This window comes from Micromys minutus (genome assembly GCF_963924665.1).
Source record: "Micromys minutus genome assembly, chromosome: 22".
In the NCBI taxonomy this organism is placed as follows: Eukaryota; Metazoa; Chordata; class Mammalia; order Rodentia; family Muridae; genus Micromys; species Micromys minutus.
The window spans coordinates 17,531,012-17,548,212 of record NC_137957.1 but is presented as its reverse complement, the minus strand read 5'-3'; the positions used below and the strand labels follow the sequence as shown (position 1 = coordinate 17,548,212).

At 42.9% G+C, this 17,201-nt stretch overlaps 1 protein-coding gene across 1 annotated transcript in view; it reads left to right on the top strand.

Annotated features, from left to right (window-relative positions):
• The first annotated feature begins 384 nt into the window (after positions 1-384).
• PTPRB (protein tyrosine phosphatase receptor type B) overlaps positions 385-17,201 on the top strand; it is an 80,734-nt gene continuing 63,917 nt past the window's right edge. Inside the window, exons 1-5 of the mRNA XM_080935753.1 lie at positions 385-582; positions 1,009-1,282; positions 12,086-12,364; positions 13,237-13,494; positions 15,428-15,691. Coding sequence (XP_080791879.1) covers positions 529-582; positions 1,009-1,282; positions 12,086-12,364; positions 13,237-13,494; positions 15,428-15,691 — 1,129 coding nt within the window. The 5' untranslated portion in view covers positions 385-528. The remainder of the gene's footprint in view (positions 583-1,008; positions 1,283-12,085; positions 12,365-13,236; positions 13,495-15,427; positions 15,692-17,201) is intronic.

Genomic DNA, 17,201 nt, shown 5'->3' with positions numbered 1-17,201 from the left:
GAGGGGGGCTGAAAAGCGAGAGGGCTCAGGCACTGTTTAGTGGTTTGGCAACAGGGTTGAAGACCACCGAGAAGGAAAAAGTGAAAGTTGGGGAGGAGGAGAAAACAGACCCCGCGGCCCTGGAAGGGACCCTTGGCTGGGGTCGCGGCAACGGAGTCAGAAGGGGGTGGCAGCTTGGCTGGCCTCAGGCCCCCTTGGCAGCCTCAGGCGTTGGCTCCTCGGGGCTCCCTCCCTCTCCGGAGCATTGTTCCTTTGCCGGGAGACAAGGAAATTGCCTTTTGATTGCGGAAGTCCCGGACGGGGCTTGGGGGCGAGGCAGCGCAGGTCAGAATGGCAGCGTGGGAAGGGCCGCGCGCCGCGGGTCCCCGCCGCCTGTCGTGTCCGCGGCCCGCCCAGGGCGGCAGCAGAAGCAGCAGCGGCCTCGGTCCTTGAGCATCGCCAGCCCTAAGGGTAGCGCGCTGCGCCCACCGGGCGCGCAGAGCGCGCAACAAGTGGTACCCGAGGTGCCCTGGCTGGCCTCCCAGCGAGATGCTGAGCCATGGAGCCCTACTGGCCTTGTGGATCACTCTGAGTGCCCTGCAGGTAAGCGGGCAGATCAGGGGCTGGAGATGTTGCTCCACCCCTGCCAAGAATCGAATCTATCCTGGGCTCCAGGGCTGAGCTGCTAGGAGGAGAGGAACATAAATCTCTCACTCCTGTCCTTCTCTTTAGGAGAGCCATCCTCTCCAAAACCTTACCTTTTTTTACCCAACTGACAACTCGCCCTGCTGTCAAGAAAGAAACCTGTCTGCTGCTGATCCAGGGGGGAGGTGGGACGACTAGGGTGAAAGTCTCCTGCCAGCCACTTCCCTCGTGGGCTCTTTCCTGGGCTGGAGGATGAGAGGCCAGCTGAGGCTGGACTCCAGGGGTAAGGACAGGTGACTTGGGTGTGGGGGGGGGGGATTACTGCGGACATCTCTGGACAGTGCAGACCGTGGACTTATTCTGTGCTCTCTGATTCTTTTACAGACTGGAGCGGCAGAGCAAGTGAAATGTAACTTCACATTGTTGGAGTCCAAGGTCTCCAGCTCCTCAGCGGCTATCCGGTGGAGGGCTCTCCACTCACCCTGTAACTTTAGCCTGGTCTACAGCAGTGATACCTCAGGGCCCATGTGGTGCCATCCCGTTCGGATAGACAACTTTACCTATGGATGTAACCCTGAGGATTTACAAGCGGGGACCATCTATAACTTCAGGATTGTTTCTCTGGATGGAGAAGAGAGAACTCTGGTCTTACAGACAGGTAAAGAGTTGACAGGTGTAATGGGTGACCACGCCACTCTAAACTGAGCCTTGCTTTTCCTACTGGAGCTTCCCTTTGATCTGTAGGCATTTAAAAAAGAAATATACATATATATATTATATTAATATTTATATAGTATATAATATATGTTTATAATTATATATATTTATATATTATATATCATATATATTTAGAGAGAGAAATACCTGTGATGATATTGGATCACGACTTTTAGTGGGCCGAGAGGTGCTCAGTGTAACTTGACTGACTCTTAAAGGTGCCCTAAGTACTCTGAACAGCAGCTAGCTGGACAGCACCCAGAATGGGGAGGGAAAGGGGGTGCAGAGGGGAGAGGGGTGAAGAGGGAATTTTAAAAACTAATGTAGTTTGAGCTTCCGTTGCATTGAGTTGTCAAACTTCAGGTCATTTTAGGTAACGATTTTGAGAATAGAGTTGTGATGGTTAAGGATATACCTGGTTGTATGTATGAGACATGAACCAGGACATAAAATCGTCAAGAATACAATAATACTATTCATAGGGGAATTTGGAAAAATCCCTTGAAATGAGGGTGCAAAGGTGATTTTGTATTTCTTGAATTACAAAACAGTAGAGAACATTCTTTGATTGCTCTGAACTTCAGGTCAGTGAGTTCCAGAAACTCCTTCCATGGGTAGATGCTAAGGGTCTGTGCCCCACCACACACACCTCTCACTTTCTTTTCTGTGAAATGAGAGACTGGAACGTGCTCCAGCCCCAGTTCTTCCCACCTGCGGAGACTATCGGAAAGCATTTCTTTCACTGGGGCCTCAGCCCATGAGGGTACTGCAGATTCTCCGATGTAGTCTGTACCGACTCTGTTCCTTCATCCAGTAGTTCAAACCGAAGGCAAAAACTCTGAAAGCTACATTGAGAAACGAGCCATCTTCATGATTCTTTCCCATTTCTACTAGAGTAGCGGTGATTTCTTTGGCCATAGCTCCTTGAAGATCACCTGTCAGAGGGGCAGTGCAAGCCGGGTCAGGAAATTTCAGTGAGCAAGCATAAAAAAATTTCAGGCAGCATAAAACAAGCCTCGAGTTGTTGCACAGGGAGATGCTTCAAGGCTTTGGGTGAAACATAAGAATGTTCTGTTGACTGTGTTGTTTCACCGTGCAAGGGACAGAACCCAGGGCCTGCTTCATACCAGGTCTACATCCCCAGGGTCATCACTTTCCTAAGGAGGTCGTTTTCACCAGACATTTCCTGAGCTTCAGGATAAATGTGGACGATGAAAATCACAGATGGTGTTTTCATACTGATCATTTTCCCATGCTCATTTGTATGATGCTCTAATCTTTTCAGAATTCTTTAAGATGCAGGCTTCGTTGAAATACAACATTTTAAATTAAGATTTTGAAATTTTGTTTTGGGTACGATTTTTAGTTGTTTATTTATAGGTAGTGCTTTCTAGGTCTTAAAGACATGTAAGTCTTTATTTTGTTAAGAAAAAGAACTATTATTCCTCTATATCGCTAAGGTATAGTAATGAGGTCCATAAATCATATTTTACTATTACCAACGCAATGCCAACTAGCACAATATCAACTCAGACAAAGCTTCAAACAAACAAAAGGCATCATTCAAAACACAAGTTCTTTCTTTGCTGCCTTTTGCCAATCTTATTGATCTAGTACGAATCACAACGAAGGCAAGACGTATGAACTGACACTGGGTTGCTGCTTACATGATTGGGTGTGATTTTTGGTGATAGATTTCACTGACAGTCCAAAATAGTTATTTTGTCTTATGTAGCTCTAGACCTACAGATTTAAAAAGTCAAATAAGTAGTATCTTAGCAATAGTAAACATCCATTCCAAGATTTCAAATCAGAGTTGAAAAATGTGAACTCAGGTATAGGTCAGCGAGTATTCGCTGCTCAGAATAGCAGAGGGAACAAGGCTGGAGAGACTGATGGGTTTATAAAGTCACAGGACGAAAAATAGCTCCTGTCCTTGTAGTCTTGAACAAGCCTTCGAGGTTATACCGTCATTGGCACACAGCCTTACACATCATTCCTCAATGAGGACTTTGTTCTGTCCGTGAGTACCAGGCTGTCATAACCACAGAGAGGATAGTGGGCTATTCTCAAGTGTATCTGCTCATTAACTGGCTATGCAGCAAGAATGTCATGAATCTCAAATTGTGTGTGAAGATGCGAAGTTCCCTGAGCACATCTTTAATCCCAGCACTTGGGAGTCAGAGGCAACTGAATCTCCTGTGAGTTTGAACCTTAGCCTGGTCTATACACATCAAGTTCCAAGCCAGCCAGAGCTACACAGAGAGTCAAAAAGGAGAGGAGGCTACATTTTTAGCTCGGTTTAAGTTTCAGGTTTACAGAAACGTTATGACAATAGACGGTACACAAAGACCTCAGATTTCCCTGTGATGACTGTGTTTGTCTCAGTGAGTGAGCCAGTGTTATCAGGATTAACTCATCCATGATGGAATTTCACTCTCTGCGTTTTCACCCATCTTCCTTCTTGGGCCCTGGATCCTAACTGAGTCCTACATGGCATTCCTTGTTGCTGATAATCTAGATATCCAGACAGCTTTGAGTATTTGATACCTTTCCCTCTCCCCCTCCATCCCCCTTCCTCTCCATCCCCCTCCTCCTCCACTTCCCTCCCCTCCATTACCCTCCCCTCCATTACTCTCCCCTCCATTACCCTTCCCTCCATTCCCTCCCTCTCCCTCCTCTTTCCCCTCTCCCTCCTCCTTCCCCTCTCCCTCCTCCTTCCCCTCTCTCTTTCTCCTTCCCATTCCTCCCTCTCCCTCCTCCTCACCTCCCTCTTCTTCTTCCTCCTCCCCATCCCTTTCTCCCTCTCTCTCTCCCCCTCTCCCTCTTGGTTTTGCCCTATAGCTCAAGGCTGATGGTTTTCTTAGGTTTAGCCTGGGGCTCCAGGTTTTGGGTTTTCAGGAGAAAGACGCTGTACAGAAGTCAAGTTCTCAGCAGGTCACACTGAGGCTCTTCCTGTGAACGTGACTTATCACTTTGGGTGTTGAACTAGTGGCTGAGGTAGTATTCAGTTTCAAATACATTTTTCTCATCTCCTTGAGTTCGGTGAACTAGAGGCGGGTAATTCGTGTGGGAGTGAGTGTTCACAGGCGTTGTTCATCTTGTGAGCAGCAATTATTTGTATTCCAAAATGTTCTTTATTGCACTGGACTGACTAAGGCTGCCGCACCAAATCTTGAGTGGTCTAAAAACAAAATTGATTTTTTTTTTCTTTCACTCCTTGAGGCTAGGAATCTAAGGCCTAAGGTCAAAATGTCTATAGGTTTTCTGACCTCCTAAGCCTTCTTTTTTTCCTTAGTGTGACAGATCTGTCCATTCATTCACAACTGTGTCCCTCTTCTCTCCTCTCCTCTCCTCCTCTCCTCTCCCCTCTCTCCTTTGCTCTTCTCTCCCCTCCCCCTCCTCTCCCCTCCCCTTCCCTTTTCTTCTCTTTTTTTTTCTCTTCTTCAAAGGACACTAGTCCTATTAGATACAACCTCATGACCCCAGTACTCACCTCTTTAAAGACCACACCTCTCTCAAAAAGAGCCTCACTCCAGGGTTTCTAGGGCTGGCAGCTTCAACCTACAAATTGACTGTAACTTTAAATGCAACAAATTATTTCTGCAAACTATCATCTGTAACTTTCTATCATCAAAATGTTTGGCACAAATTGTCATTTAAAAAGTTTCTATGCTATGTGAAACAAACATGAACTTCAAAATAATAGAGCCAGGAAATCAAAGTGCATCAGAGCACACTGCAGCTTGGGGTCCATTGGCATTGTTCATTAGCAGTAAGATTTGGGGACCACGCCTTCTTATATGTGGTGAAATAAGAAGGCTTGGCATTATTTATTGTGATTTACAAAAAGAAAGGTTTTTTTTTTTTTTCTTTTTTTGGTTGGTTGGTTGGTTGGTTGATTCTTTTTTGTTTTGGTTTGGTTTTGGTTTTGAGTTTTTGTGGCACAAATCCTTTCTTAATTAATACATGAAAGGAGAAAATATCTGTTGATTGTATTTTGTTGTTGTTGTTGTTGTTGTTGTTGTTTTACTTCTGGGGTTTTGCTTGCTTATTTGGTTTTATTTTTGCTTTTGAGATAAGGTCTCCCTGTGTGCTCCCAGGCTGCTCTCAAACTCATGAACAGCTCTCCCTTCTCAGCCTCTGATGAATACACCATTTGACTCTAGCTTCTGGAGCCTTTGAAGGGCAAGTTTGTATAATAGTTCAGAGATGAATTCTGAAGGCAGAGAGCTTCCGCTGCTCACTGGTCAGGATGTGTAAAGAAAGTTGCCTTCCTCCCTAGGGCTATTTGTTAATCTATAGAGTGGGGTGAGAACCTAGTGCTTACTTCGTAGTTATTAAGAGACTGCTGTCTTCATGCTGGTTTATCAAGTCCTACTCGGCCTTCCAAATTTTCTGGAGTTTGTTTCCTTCCTGAAGCTCACATCTTAAGCACACAGCCCCTGGATATTATTCTCTGCTTTTCAACTTTAGCATCAAGATTTCCTTTATTACTGGATAGATCAAGCATCCTAATCCAAAAAAATTCTGAAACGCTTCAAAATTGGAAACTGGGCTGCTGTCACAAGTGGAAAATTCCACACCATGAATCTCCCTTTTCTGCAGGATTTTTTCCCCAAAGTATATAAAATTACCTTTATGCTACATGAATAAGATGTAACAGAACATGAGAATGATGTGTTTAGACTTGAATTCAGTCCTCAAGATCTCTCATGATATGAAAATATTTCAAAATTAAAACAAAACCCTCCAGACTTGAGACACATTTGTCCAGGCACTTCAAATAAGAGGAGATCACCCAGTGTGGTTCACAATATTAGCAGAAAGACTCGCAACCACCACGTTCTACAAGGTGCCCTTCGTGTGTCAAGGCTCAATGCTTCACCTGTGTTGCCTCTTGGTAGAACTCTGAAAAGTGTGCACTGCTGGTTCAATTTAAGATAAGGAACTGAGAAACAAGGGATAAGATGCCTTCCTATGGCCATCCTTGTGGTAAATGCCGGTGTTAGCACACATCCAAGTCCAAGTTAGCCACCCAAATAATTTATTTTATTCTATTTATACATCACGTGTGTGTCTCAGACTCACAGATCGCTGGTTCGACTGGTACCTAGTTAATGTTTAGTGTTCTTGTATGATACTGGGAGAACGATACGGCAGTTTGCATTGTTGTTAATGGCATGAATAACGTCTCAATCTTCACCATATATGATGTGGCAAATGATGGTTGAAGCTGCTCTAACTTCCTTTTAAATTGTTAGAGATTTACAGGTACTTCTGCCAACCTGGTGTATTGGCACAATAGCATTATGTACTCTATATTAGTATAATATATTTCGGCTATAAAACTGACTATAAGCAGTAACAACAAAGGAAATTCTTCCTACTAGAAATCTATTAAATGTGCTGAGGACTGTGGAAAATTCCTTTTCTAGGCTATTTTTTTTCTTCTCATTTTCATGTGCACGTAGCAGGAATTATTTGGGATTATGCTCTATCCTCATCTGATTTCCATGAATAATAAGAAAAACCCTCCAATTGTTTTAGTTGAACCATTTTACCCAGTGAAGTTCATACAAAATGCCAAGTAAATATACCTTGCTACCCACCAAGCTTGCTATCCACCTACTTTTAAGTAAGACTGATAGATATCTAAGTTTCAGTGAATCTACCAGAACTTGACATAAAGGTACTGGGACAGAGTGAGACAGTAAAGAAAGATAAAATTTAAAAGAGGGGAGATACTAAGAGTCAGGAAAGTCTTGAGTGCATGTCAGGAAACTTGGGCTTTGGTCTTCAGTGGGTGCTAATGAAGTTCTTGCAGATTCAAGGTGGGAGAGACTGGTAGATAGGAGAGGCCCTCCTGGAATAAGCTGACAATAGTAAAGACAAGACATCTCTTGAGTAATCTAGCACAAAGCGATAGGACCTTACAGACACACAGTAAATCCAGAGGGGGAAAAGCAGACAAGGAAAAATACTTCAAAATTCAATGGGAAGATTCCTTCTAGAAGTCAACATCCACTCCAGGGCATGACTCTGGCTGTTGTCTTAGGTGTGTCTCTTCCCCACACTCTTAAAGCTTGTGCTTAACTCTATATCATAATCTCCTCCTCTTCTTCATCATCTTCTTCTTCATCATCATCTTCTTCTTCTCCTTCCTGTTCTTCTTTTTCCTCCTCCTCCTCTTCTTCTTCATCATCATCTTCTTCTTCTTCTTTCTCTTCTCCCTCCTCCTCCTCTTCCTCTTCTTCTTCATCCTTCTCCTCATTCTCCTCCTCTTCTTTTTCTTCTTCATTTATTTATTTATGTAGATGAGTATACTGTAGCTGTCTTCACACCAGAACAGAGTATTAGATCTTATTACAGATAGTTGTGAGCCACCATGTGGTTGTTGAGAACTGAACTCAGGACTTCTTGGAAGAGCAGTCAGTGCTCTTCACCTCTGAGCCGTCTCTCCAGCCCCTACAACCACTCCTTAATCAACCCCAACTTAGTTTTGTAAGATAATAGATAAATCAATAGTTCCAGAAAGCATCCATGCGCCTAGAGTTAGTAGATTTGAGTGTCATCCCTGCTGATGCTTGGTTTGAGTGTGCTCTCAACCGAGGACTTCCATAAGCATCCCTGCCCCATGGGCATCTAGTTGTGGTGTGGTCGCACTGAATGCGAAATGCAGCCGTGTTCTGGGAGGAGCACACAGGCTGCCCCTGGGAGTCAGATACTTGGCTGCCCCTCCTGGCATTTGCATTTGGTATTTCTCAGCTTCTCTTCCAACTGAGGAATCTCGCTGTAAATCAAAGCTTGCTGCCTATATAACTTAGGCCCCATACACCAGTTGACACCGGTGCACAGGTTGGCTGCACTCTTCTTGGTTTAAATTTATTTCTAAAAGAAACCAAATCATTTCCTATTTGAAGGCGAGGGATCCATGTATCAATAAACACTAGTGTTTTCAGTAACCTCACTGATAAAAATTTAAAAAAATCAAATACCGCTTGCCTTGGAAATATAACTTTCTCCTTCCCCAGTGACTTTTTTTTTTTAAAGGAAAACATAATTCATTTTGGCTTAGGAATTTTGTCAAGCTTTCTCTTTCCTTTTTAGAACAAAAAAAAATGGCTTGGTAGTTATATAACTGAACTGTCAAACATTAAAATCTGCCCCCCATACATACATACACAACATACATACCTACAAACATACACACACATACACACATACATACATACACACATTCATGCATATACACATATACACACATACATACATATACACACATACATACACATACATACATATACACACATACATACACATACATACATACATACATTCATCCATATACACATATACACACATATATACATATACACACATACATACACACATACATACATACACACATTCATGCATATACACATATACACACATATATACATATACACACATACATACACACATACAAACACATTCATACATATACATACATACATACACACATACATACACACACATACACATACATTCATACATACACATACATACATACACATACATACACACATACATACATATATACATACATTCATATGGAATTAGGGGCTGGGAGATGGCTCAGTGGATTAAGTGCTTTTCGTGCACTTACGAAGGCTTGAGCTGGAATCCCTATAGAATCTAGGCATGGTAACACACCCAGTACTCCCAGTGCAAGATAGAAAATGGAGAGAGGATTATGCCAGGTAGCTCACGGACCTGTCAGCCTGGTGTACCCAGTGACAAGGAAATCCCATTTCCAACAGCATGGAATACAAGGCCACCCAAGGTTGCAATGTAACCTCCACATACACAACACGATATTCCTGTGCATAAGCACTCACACACACTAACATGCAAACATATACACACATATTATACCCACTGACACAGGCCAAAGCAGCTTGTACCCTAGCTAGAAAAGCATCTGATTGATAGTGGAAATGTTTTTAATGCCCTGGTGTTCTACAAACTCCATAGCTCCTGCAGCAGGCAGAAAGAACAGCGTGGACCACGGCCAGCACCCGGCTTTATCGCAGTTTAAATGGGGTTTTAAGTGTTTGTTTCCAGGGCAGGTTCGCAGCCCTGGCACTTCCCAGTTACATTGTTTCTTTGTTCTGCCGGATTTACAAAGGATTGACTGTTTTGTTTTCTGGCTCAGAGAGATTAGATAAAGTCTGCGTTTCTGAAGTTCAACCTCTAGGCACGCAAGCTTAAACTCCATTTTTACGAATCATATTTTGCAGATTATGTATATTTAGGTTATAGCGGTCGTAACATTTTCTTCTCTGGCTTGGAGTAAACAAAGGTGGGAAGACTTGTCTCTCTGGAACTGGTCCTGGGTGAAATTACCCCTTTCACCCTTGTCCTTAAAATGCTGCTTCAGCAGAAATGTTTCCACTTGGTCCCACCAGGTTATTTTTGAGGCTCACTGGCCATTAGAAGCTCAGGATGGTGGGTAACTTATTCTTGCCAGGTAACCAAAAATCTTTGTGTGCGGAAAAATTACCTCCTTTCCTTTTAATATGGAAAATTGTTGTGTGGGGTAAAAAAATTAACATTTACACTCATCACTACCCCCAAAAAACTCAAGTTTTCAATTTAAAAAAAAACCAATGAATAAAGCTCATGTTGGGAAGTTTTTATTTGAACTTCAGAGTCAGAAAATTATATCCAAATTTTTACCAAGACTTTTTCTTATAGCAAACGCCATTAAAGATGTTACCAGTTTAGTTTGCAAAATAAAATTGTTTCATTTTTGCCTCCTTGTTATTAATGACTCAGCAGAAAACACTTTCTTTGATTAAACAAAAATAGAAATAAGATTTTTTGTACCCATTGCATGCTGGGTAAAATCTCCTCTATATCTGGTTTACTCACAAAATTCCTTGGAACTCTGGTATTTTCCTTATTTCTGTGGGGAGACAGAAGCTTTGGTGGCCTGCCAGTCACTCAGAATGTCACATAAGTGGTATGCCATGGAGCCAAGATCTGAACTTAGCTTGTTCCAGTTCTAAAATCCGAGCTCTCTAGAACTCTGCATCACTGGGGCTGTGGCAGACAAACCAGTCCGTAATAGGAACATAATCACAGCTAACTTCGAGCATTACATATTGCTTAAGTGTAGGACCACCAAGCCACAGAGACAGATTCAAAGTCACAGACTGTTAAGGCCTAGAACCCTCAGGTGAACACAGCGTGGAAACACGGTGTGAACTGTGCTTACGTTTAAAGCTCACCTGTGCTCTGGGCTCTCTCTCTCCTTCCCTCCCTCCCTCCCTCCCTCCCTCCCTCGCTCCCCCTCTTTCCTCTCTCTCTCTCTCTCTCTCTCTCTCTCTCTCTCTCTCTCTCTCTCCTCTCTCTCTCTCTCTCTCTCTCAGACTTTGCCTTGGTTTCCTTGTTGCCTATTCTTTGTATTTTAATAATTATTGGCTTATTAATGACATTTTTAATTTTTACAAAATAACAAGCTCACATAATACATAAAACATAAAGGCATTGGACTTCATAGGCTGTACTCCACATATGATGTCTTGTCTGCCCATAGGCCTTAAAAAATGCCCACAAATGCCATTTGGATATAGAACAAGGTTGACTTCCTTGTTGGAGTTGTGTTGGTCGCAAATAGGCATCTTCTTCAAATTGTGCTTTTATTATGAGGTTTATAAATCCTGGTATCATGAACAAAATGCAGTCTGTCAGGAGGTGGCCAAAGCTAAGAGGTTTGTCTGGCTATGCCACTCAGACAAATGGGCCGATTTATAAATTTCTTCCCAATATCTCTTTCTGACCTGTGGAGCCCAAACTATCCAGGACTGCTAAGTTTTTCTCTGGTAGATGTTTTTTGCATGTTCCCTACCTGTGAGGCAGGACAGCCTAACTTCATATATTCCACTCCCCACTATACCCAAAGAGTAGCTGCCCATGAAATACTGCTGACTTTTAACCTAGTCCCCCATACCAGGATAGCCTCGTCATCCTGATTCAAGTTTAATGGTGAAGAGTCAGCAGGGGCTGAGCACCCCCCCCCAGCTGCCCATGACAGAGGGGACTAAAATGAAGTCATTGTTAGGTGTGAAACTGTATTGATTCCACCAGCCCTGGCAACCCCAGCATACTTTAGAACTAAGATTTTAAAGTATAGGGATATTGATAATCCCAGCTATTGGGAGCATCGATATAGGTAAGCAAGTTTATTTTAGGATCAGTATCACATCTGTGTCTTTCGTGATTACCTAATAGCTAAAAGTTACCCAGACATCTGTATATAAATGGCACCTAAGATGTACAACCCAGGGAAGAGCTGAGTACAAATTCCAAACTCCTATTGCCTCCTAATAGTTTGTATTTTGTGGTTGGGTCTTCAGTATGGAACCAAGCACATGCCGGATACTTCTCAGTGTCTCAGCACATGCTCAACTTGCAAGTCCAGGGAAACATAGCCACAGCTGGATTTTCAAGGTTAGACCCACCTTAACAAAGAGGCCTTCTCAGAAATAGGAGCTCTCGCCCCAAGAGAGCAGGGAGCTGTGACTTCGCCAACTGAGGCAGAGGTCTGCAAATACAGCAGTACACCAATGATCCCCGCCGCACCCCTACCCCGACCCTGGAAGCAGATTCTTTACATGTTTGAGGAACATGAAGTGGGGCTGCAGCAGCTATTTTCAAAACCCTCATGCTGTCTTCTCTTTGATGCCCTTTGCAGATCCCTTGCCTCCTGCCAGGTTTGAAGTCAACCCTGAGAGGATAACCTCAAACGCCCTGCAGGTCCGGTGGACTTCCTCTTCTGGAAAAGTCGCCTGGTATGAGGTGCAATTATTTGATTATGACAATCAAAAGATACAAGAAGTCCAAGTCCAAGAAAGTACCACACGGAACCAATATACTTTTCTGAACCTCACTGCTGGTAGCAGTTACCAAATTGGCATCACAGCTGTTTCCGGAGAAAAGCGCTCCTTCCCCGTGTATATCAATGGTTCTACAGGTAAGACTGCTGCTGTCTGTGGTTAATCGGCTGCGGTATCTTTCTGTCTTTTTCTTCTTTTCGATGGTACTGGGGATGAAACCCCAGAGACTTCTGCATGTTAGGCAAACACTCCTCTTTGGCACCTTCAAAATTATATGTTGTTCAAAAAACGGGAAAAAATGCCACCCAGCATAGAAGAATAAAGTAAATAATGTGTTAAGAGGAGGTTTAATACAGAGAGAAGACTGGATGGACAGATGGACACAGGGTGTGTGGCTGCACCGCTGCATTGCTAGGTGATTTTGAAACAAGTCACTAATTCAAATCCAGGAAAATGAGATTTTCCTTTCCCAGATTTGTGTCACAGAATTTATTTTCCATCTTTTGTATATTCTCGTAATATCAAGTTATGTTGTCTTCTAAATGCCCCCGGGTAAATGGCTTTTTTTGCTTCTTGACTCTGCTGAAAAATCATTCCTTTGGTGTCCCTGCGTGTCATATCCCTCCTTCCCTGTCACTGGTCCCTCTCTCGTTTTATCTGGCTCTTTCTGTCTCTTTCCATCTTCATCTCCCAGAGTCTGTCCCTTTGTCTCTTCTACTTACTATTTCTTCCCATGCTATACTGTACTGCATAGGCAACACAGCCTAAATAGCTATAAAACGGGAGATAAAAGAGGTCATGTATGACATCCCTCTAGCCCATAAAGCCTGAGAACTTTATAAAGATGGTTGACAAAGGCCCCAGTGAACTGTCAAGAGACCACTATTGAGTATTGCCGTGATCCAAGTTAAACCATGGAGAAGAGTATAGATAAATGTGTAAAGAACTATCTCTTGCCTTCTATGAAGGGATTATAAATGACCTTGGATGTGTGTTTTTATCCCACTAGTACCGTCTCCAGTGAAAGATCTTGGCATTTCCCCCAATCCTAATTCTCTCCTAATTTCCTGGTCTCGTGGTTCTGGGAATGTGGAACAATACAGGCTGGTGCTAATGGATAAAGGGGCCATCGTCCAGGACACGAGTGTGGACAAGCGTGATACTTCTTATGCTTTCCGTGGGCTGACCCCTGGCCACCTCTACAACCTCACCATTACCACCATGGCCTCGGGACTACAAAACTCTAGATGGAAACTGGCGAGGACCGGTAAGTTCCTCCTCTTGGCTAAGCAAGAGCAAAGTTGAAACTGAGTTTAAGTCTGGTTTGCTATTTGGATAGTGGCACTGTAGGACACATTGAAATTCACGTGACTCCTAGAAAAACTTTAACATATTCATCTTCGGGAAGAAAAATGAGTCTCTTTTATTCTAAAGCTGAAGCTAGCCCTTGGCAAAACTTTGAAGCAAAGTTGCTGAAATGGTTCAAACTTTTCCATTTAATACACACTAAGGCTCCCTGCCTCTGGCTCTTAAGTGGACATCTACTGTCTTGTGAGTACCCACAGTGAGGTTAGAGTGCTTTTCTTAGAGCTGAATGGATGAATGTTCTTGTATGACAGTCATTTCTAAAACCCTCCGCCCAAGAAAACATAACATGGCACCCAGTTGCTCAGCCTAAACTGACTATAGAATATTTGGTGCTAACTATGTTAGGTAAAGGTCAAGGTTAGTCCCAATCAAGATAGACAATGTCGGAGTCCTCCTGGAACTCATATTCAAATGCCCCTAATTTATACAATGTATCAGTAAACTTCTCTTTGTACATTATCTAATTTTATAACAAGCTGGAAAGAAGATCATGCCTTTGAAATTGTTCTAGTGGAGAGAGTGTCTGGAACTAAAGGAGGCTAAGGACAGAGAGATTGGAGACTGCTGCATACGCACACACCTTTTATTACACACTTCAAAAATCTGCAGATGTTCCTACGAAAAGATGCACAGGATATTGGTGAATATCAGGAGAAAATAAAGCCAGGTGCACACCTGTAATCCCAGTACTTGAAGAGCTGTGGCAGGAGGATTACATGTTTGAAAACAGACTTGATTATATAGTAAGTTCTAAGCCATCCTGAATGAGAGAGAGAGAGAGAGAGAGAGACAGAGACAGAGAGACAGAGAGACAGAGAGACAGAGAGATAGAAAGAAACAGAGAGAGTCAGAGAGAGTCAAAGACACATAGAGACAGAGAAACAGAGAAAGATTCGGCAGGGGGGAAGAGGGAGAGAGGGAAAGAGCAAATGACCCTTCTGAGCATCCTGTGCAAAATCCCTATGCTATATCCAGCCTTCTGGTGAAACTGTATTAATTTATTTATATTACACCATCAGGCATAGTTACAGCATGCATAAGAAGTAGGAAAAAATATTCACCAAACTTTATCTCTTCTCATGAGGTTTCCTTTGATGAACGAGTAACACGGCTCTTTAACTTTATCATGACTTCATATAAAAAGTATTTCAGTGGGTTGGAGAAGGGAGCAGTGCTAAGAGTGCTTACAGCTCTTCCAGAGTTTACTCTAACACTCTCATGGGGCTGCTCACACTTGTCTGTAACTCCAGCTCCTTGTTACCAATGTCCTCCTCTAGCTTCCGTGTGTGCACACTTGCCCACATGTCTGTCTGTCTGTCTGTCTCTCTCGCTCTCACTCACACACACACACATACACACAACCTTTTAAAAAGTATTTGAACATACACATCTGTACAACTAATCAACTTGTTTAGTGTATATTTGTCTAAATGAATAAACATGCAGACACAGTCACAAAGAAATTAAGTAGATGGCAGACATCATTGCAAACTCTGTCTAAAGAATCCCAGAGCTGTAAAGGGATGCAGACATTCTTCTTTTCTAACCAAACTTTATTTGCCAGTAAGCAAGTAAACACAATGAGACTGCCAGAGGCTGCCCAGTCTTCTGTGGGCAGCTTGCACATCCCGCCAGAATCCAGGCTTCTGACTACAATATTTCTCTTACCATGGCACAACCTTTCTTGGATTTCGAGTAATATTTTGTCTCTCTAGTGATTCTTCTCCTGATAAAAGACTTTGTCCTGTAGACATTAAAGTTTAGGTTACATTAAGGCCATAGGAAGGGAAGAGAGGAGGAGTAAATTCTCTTTTCTGTTCTTTACTAATTAGCTCCTATGGAAGTCTCGAATCTAAAGGTGACAAATGACGGCAGTTTGACCTCTCTAAACGTGAAGTGGCAAAAACCTCTTGGGGACATAGATTCCTACAGCGTTACCCTGTCGCACCAAGGGACCATGAAGGAATCCAAAACATTAGCACCTCGTGTTACTGAAACTCAATTTAAAGACCTAGTCCCTGGGCGGCTTTACCAAGTCACCATCAGCTGTATCTCCGGTGAACTCTCTGCTGAAAAGTCGGCAGTGGGCAGAACAGGTGAGTCAGCCTCCGGAATAGTCTCTGATTGCCTCCATCATTTCATATAGCTCAGAACAGGACAGAGTAATGGAGAACGGGATTTCTTTTCCTACCTGAGAAGTGGGGTTTACACGTTCAAGAATGCCCATGGAACAGAGCCCACACAGAGAATAAAGCAGAGACCTTAACTGCATATATTGTGTCATATAAGTGAATGTGCTTGGGCTCCCCTGGGATGCTCAGGCTGTCCCCGCTGCCTGCTTTCTCATGCCCCATCGCCTAAGAATCACAAATCCACCATCGCCAATGCCAATAAAGAAAACATTTCTGGCTCACTCTTATAATAAGGCTAATATAGCATCTTGTTGTGGTTCCCATAAATAATTCTATTCGTTTACGTTAATGAACATTTATCTCCTTCTTTACTTGAGTAAATTACTGTATGACGAACTACACACATGTATTATTGCTTTTAAGTCAAGCTCTTGTCCTGTGGGTAAGCCTACTCGGTGGCTTGTTTTGTATTTCTAAAACTAAAATCATAGTCTTTCAAGGGGTCTTTATGTAGTTCAATAAAGGATTGTTTGCTGACTTTTGCTTAATAGATGCTACATTTTAACCAAAAATGAAACACACACACACACACACACACACACCCTAAGAATAGTACCCTTTAAAAATGCCGATGGCCCTGTGCAAGCACTTTAAACCTACTTTATTTATTTATTGCAAGAAAACTGTAAGCTAAGAGCTATGCTGTTAGCATAGACATTGTACAGATAAACTCTAATGATTAAATAACGTATTTATGGCCATTTGCCCAGGGAAGTTCTAGAACTTGAAGTTAAAGGAGGTGGCTCAATTTGAGTCCAGACTCAGGGCCATTAGAGATCTCAAGGAAGAGCAATAGGGTTAAAAGGGACCAAGAGCAATATTCTCTTCCAGAAGATCAGTAGAAGCTTAGTGGCAATGTCCTTGCAGGGGAAGCTAGGAAGAGCCAACTTCCTGGAAAATAAAATGGGAAAGAAGAAGTGTCTGTCAGAGCCAATGGCGGGAGCAGACGCTCAGAAGTGGAGGTGCTCCGGAGAGGACAGTGCCACAGCAGCAGACTCCTGAACACACAAAAGGGAAAAGGAAGGAGGAGTGGTGGCTATAGGGAGGGATCAAGGGGGACATCTAGGAGGAGAGAAGGTCTGAACTTGAAGAGATACAGATGTAAGCGAAGGACCCGGGTTTTGTTTGGTCTTTTTACTTTTAAGAGACCCTAAGTGTTTGTACTCAAAACATGCCCAAAACCATATGCTTGAAGTTTGTTCTTTCCAGTCAGAGTGTTTTCAAAAGATATCATATTTGTTGGTGTCACCATCACTGCATAACTGTCCCGTTATTGAAGTGATTGTCACATGCATTACTTGAATGTTAAATGTCTTCAAAATTAGGGAGGGAGACAGAGACAGGGAGGGAGGGGTGGGGGAGGGAAGAGACAGAGGGAGAGACAAAGAAAACTCACCTGATGTACACAAATATC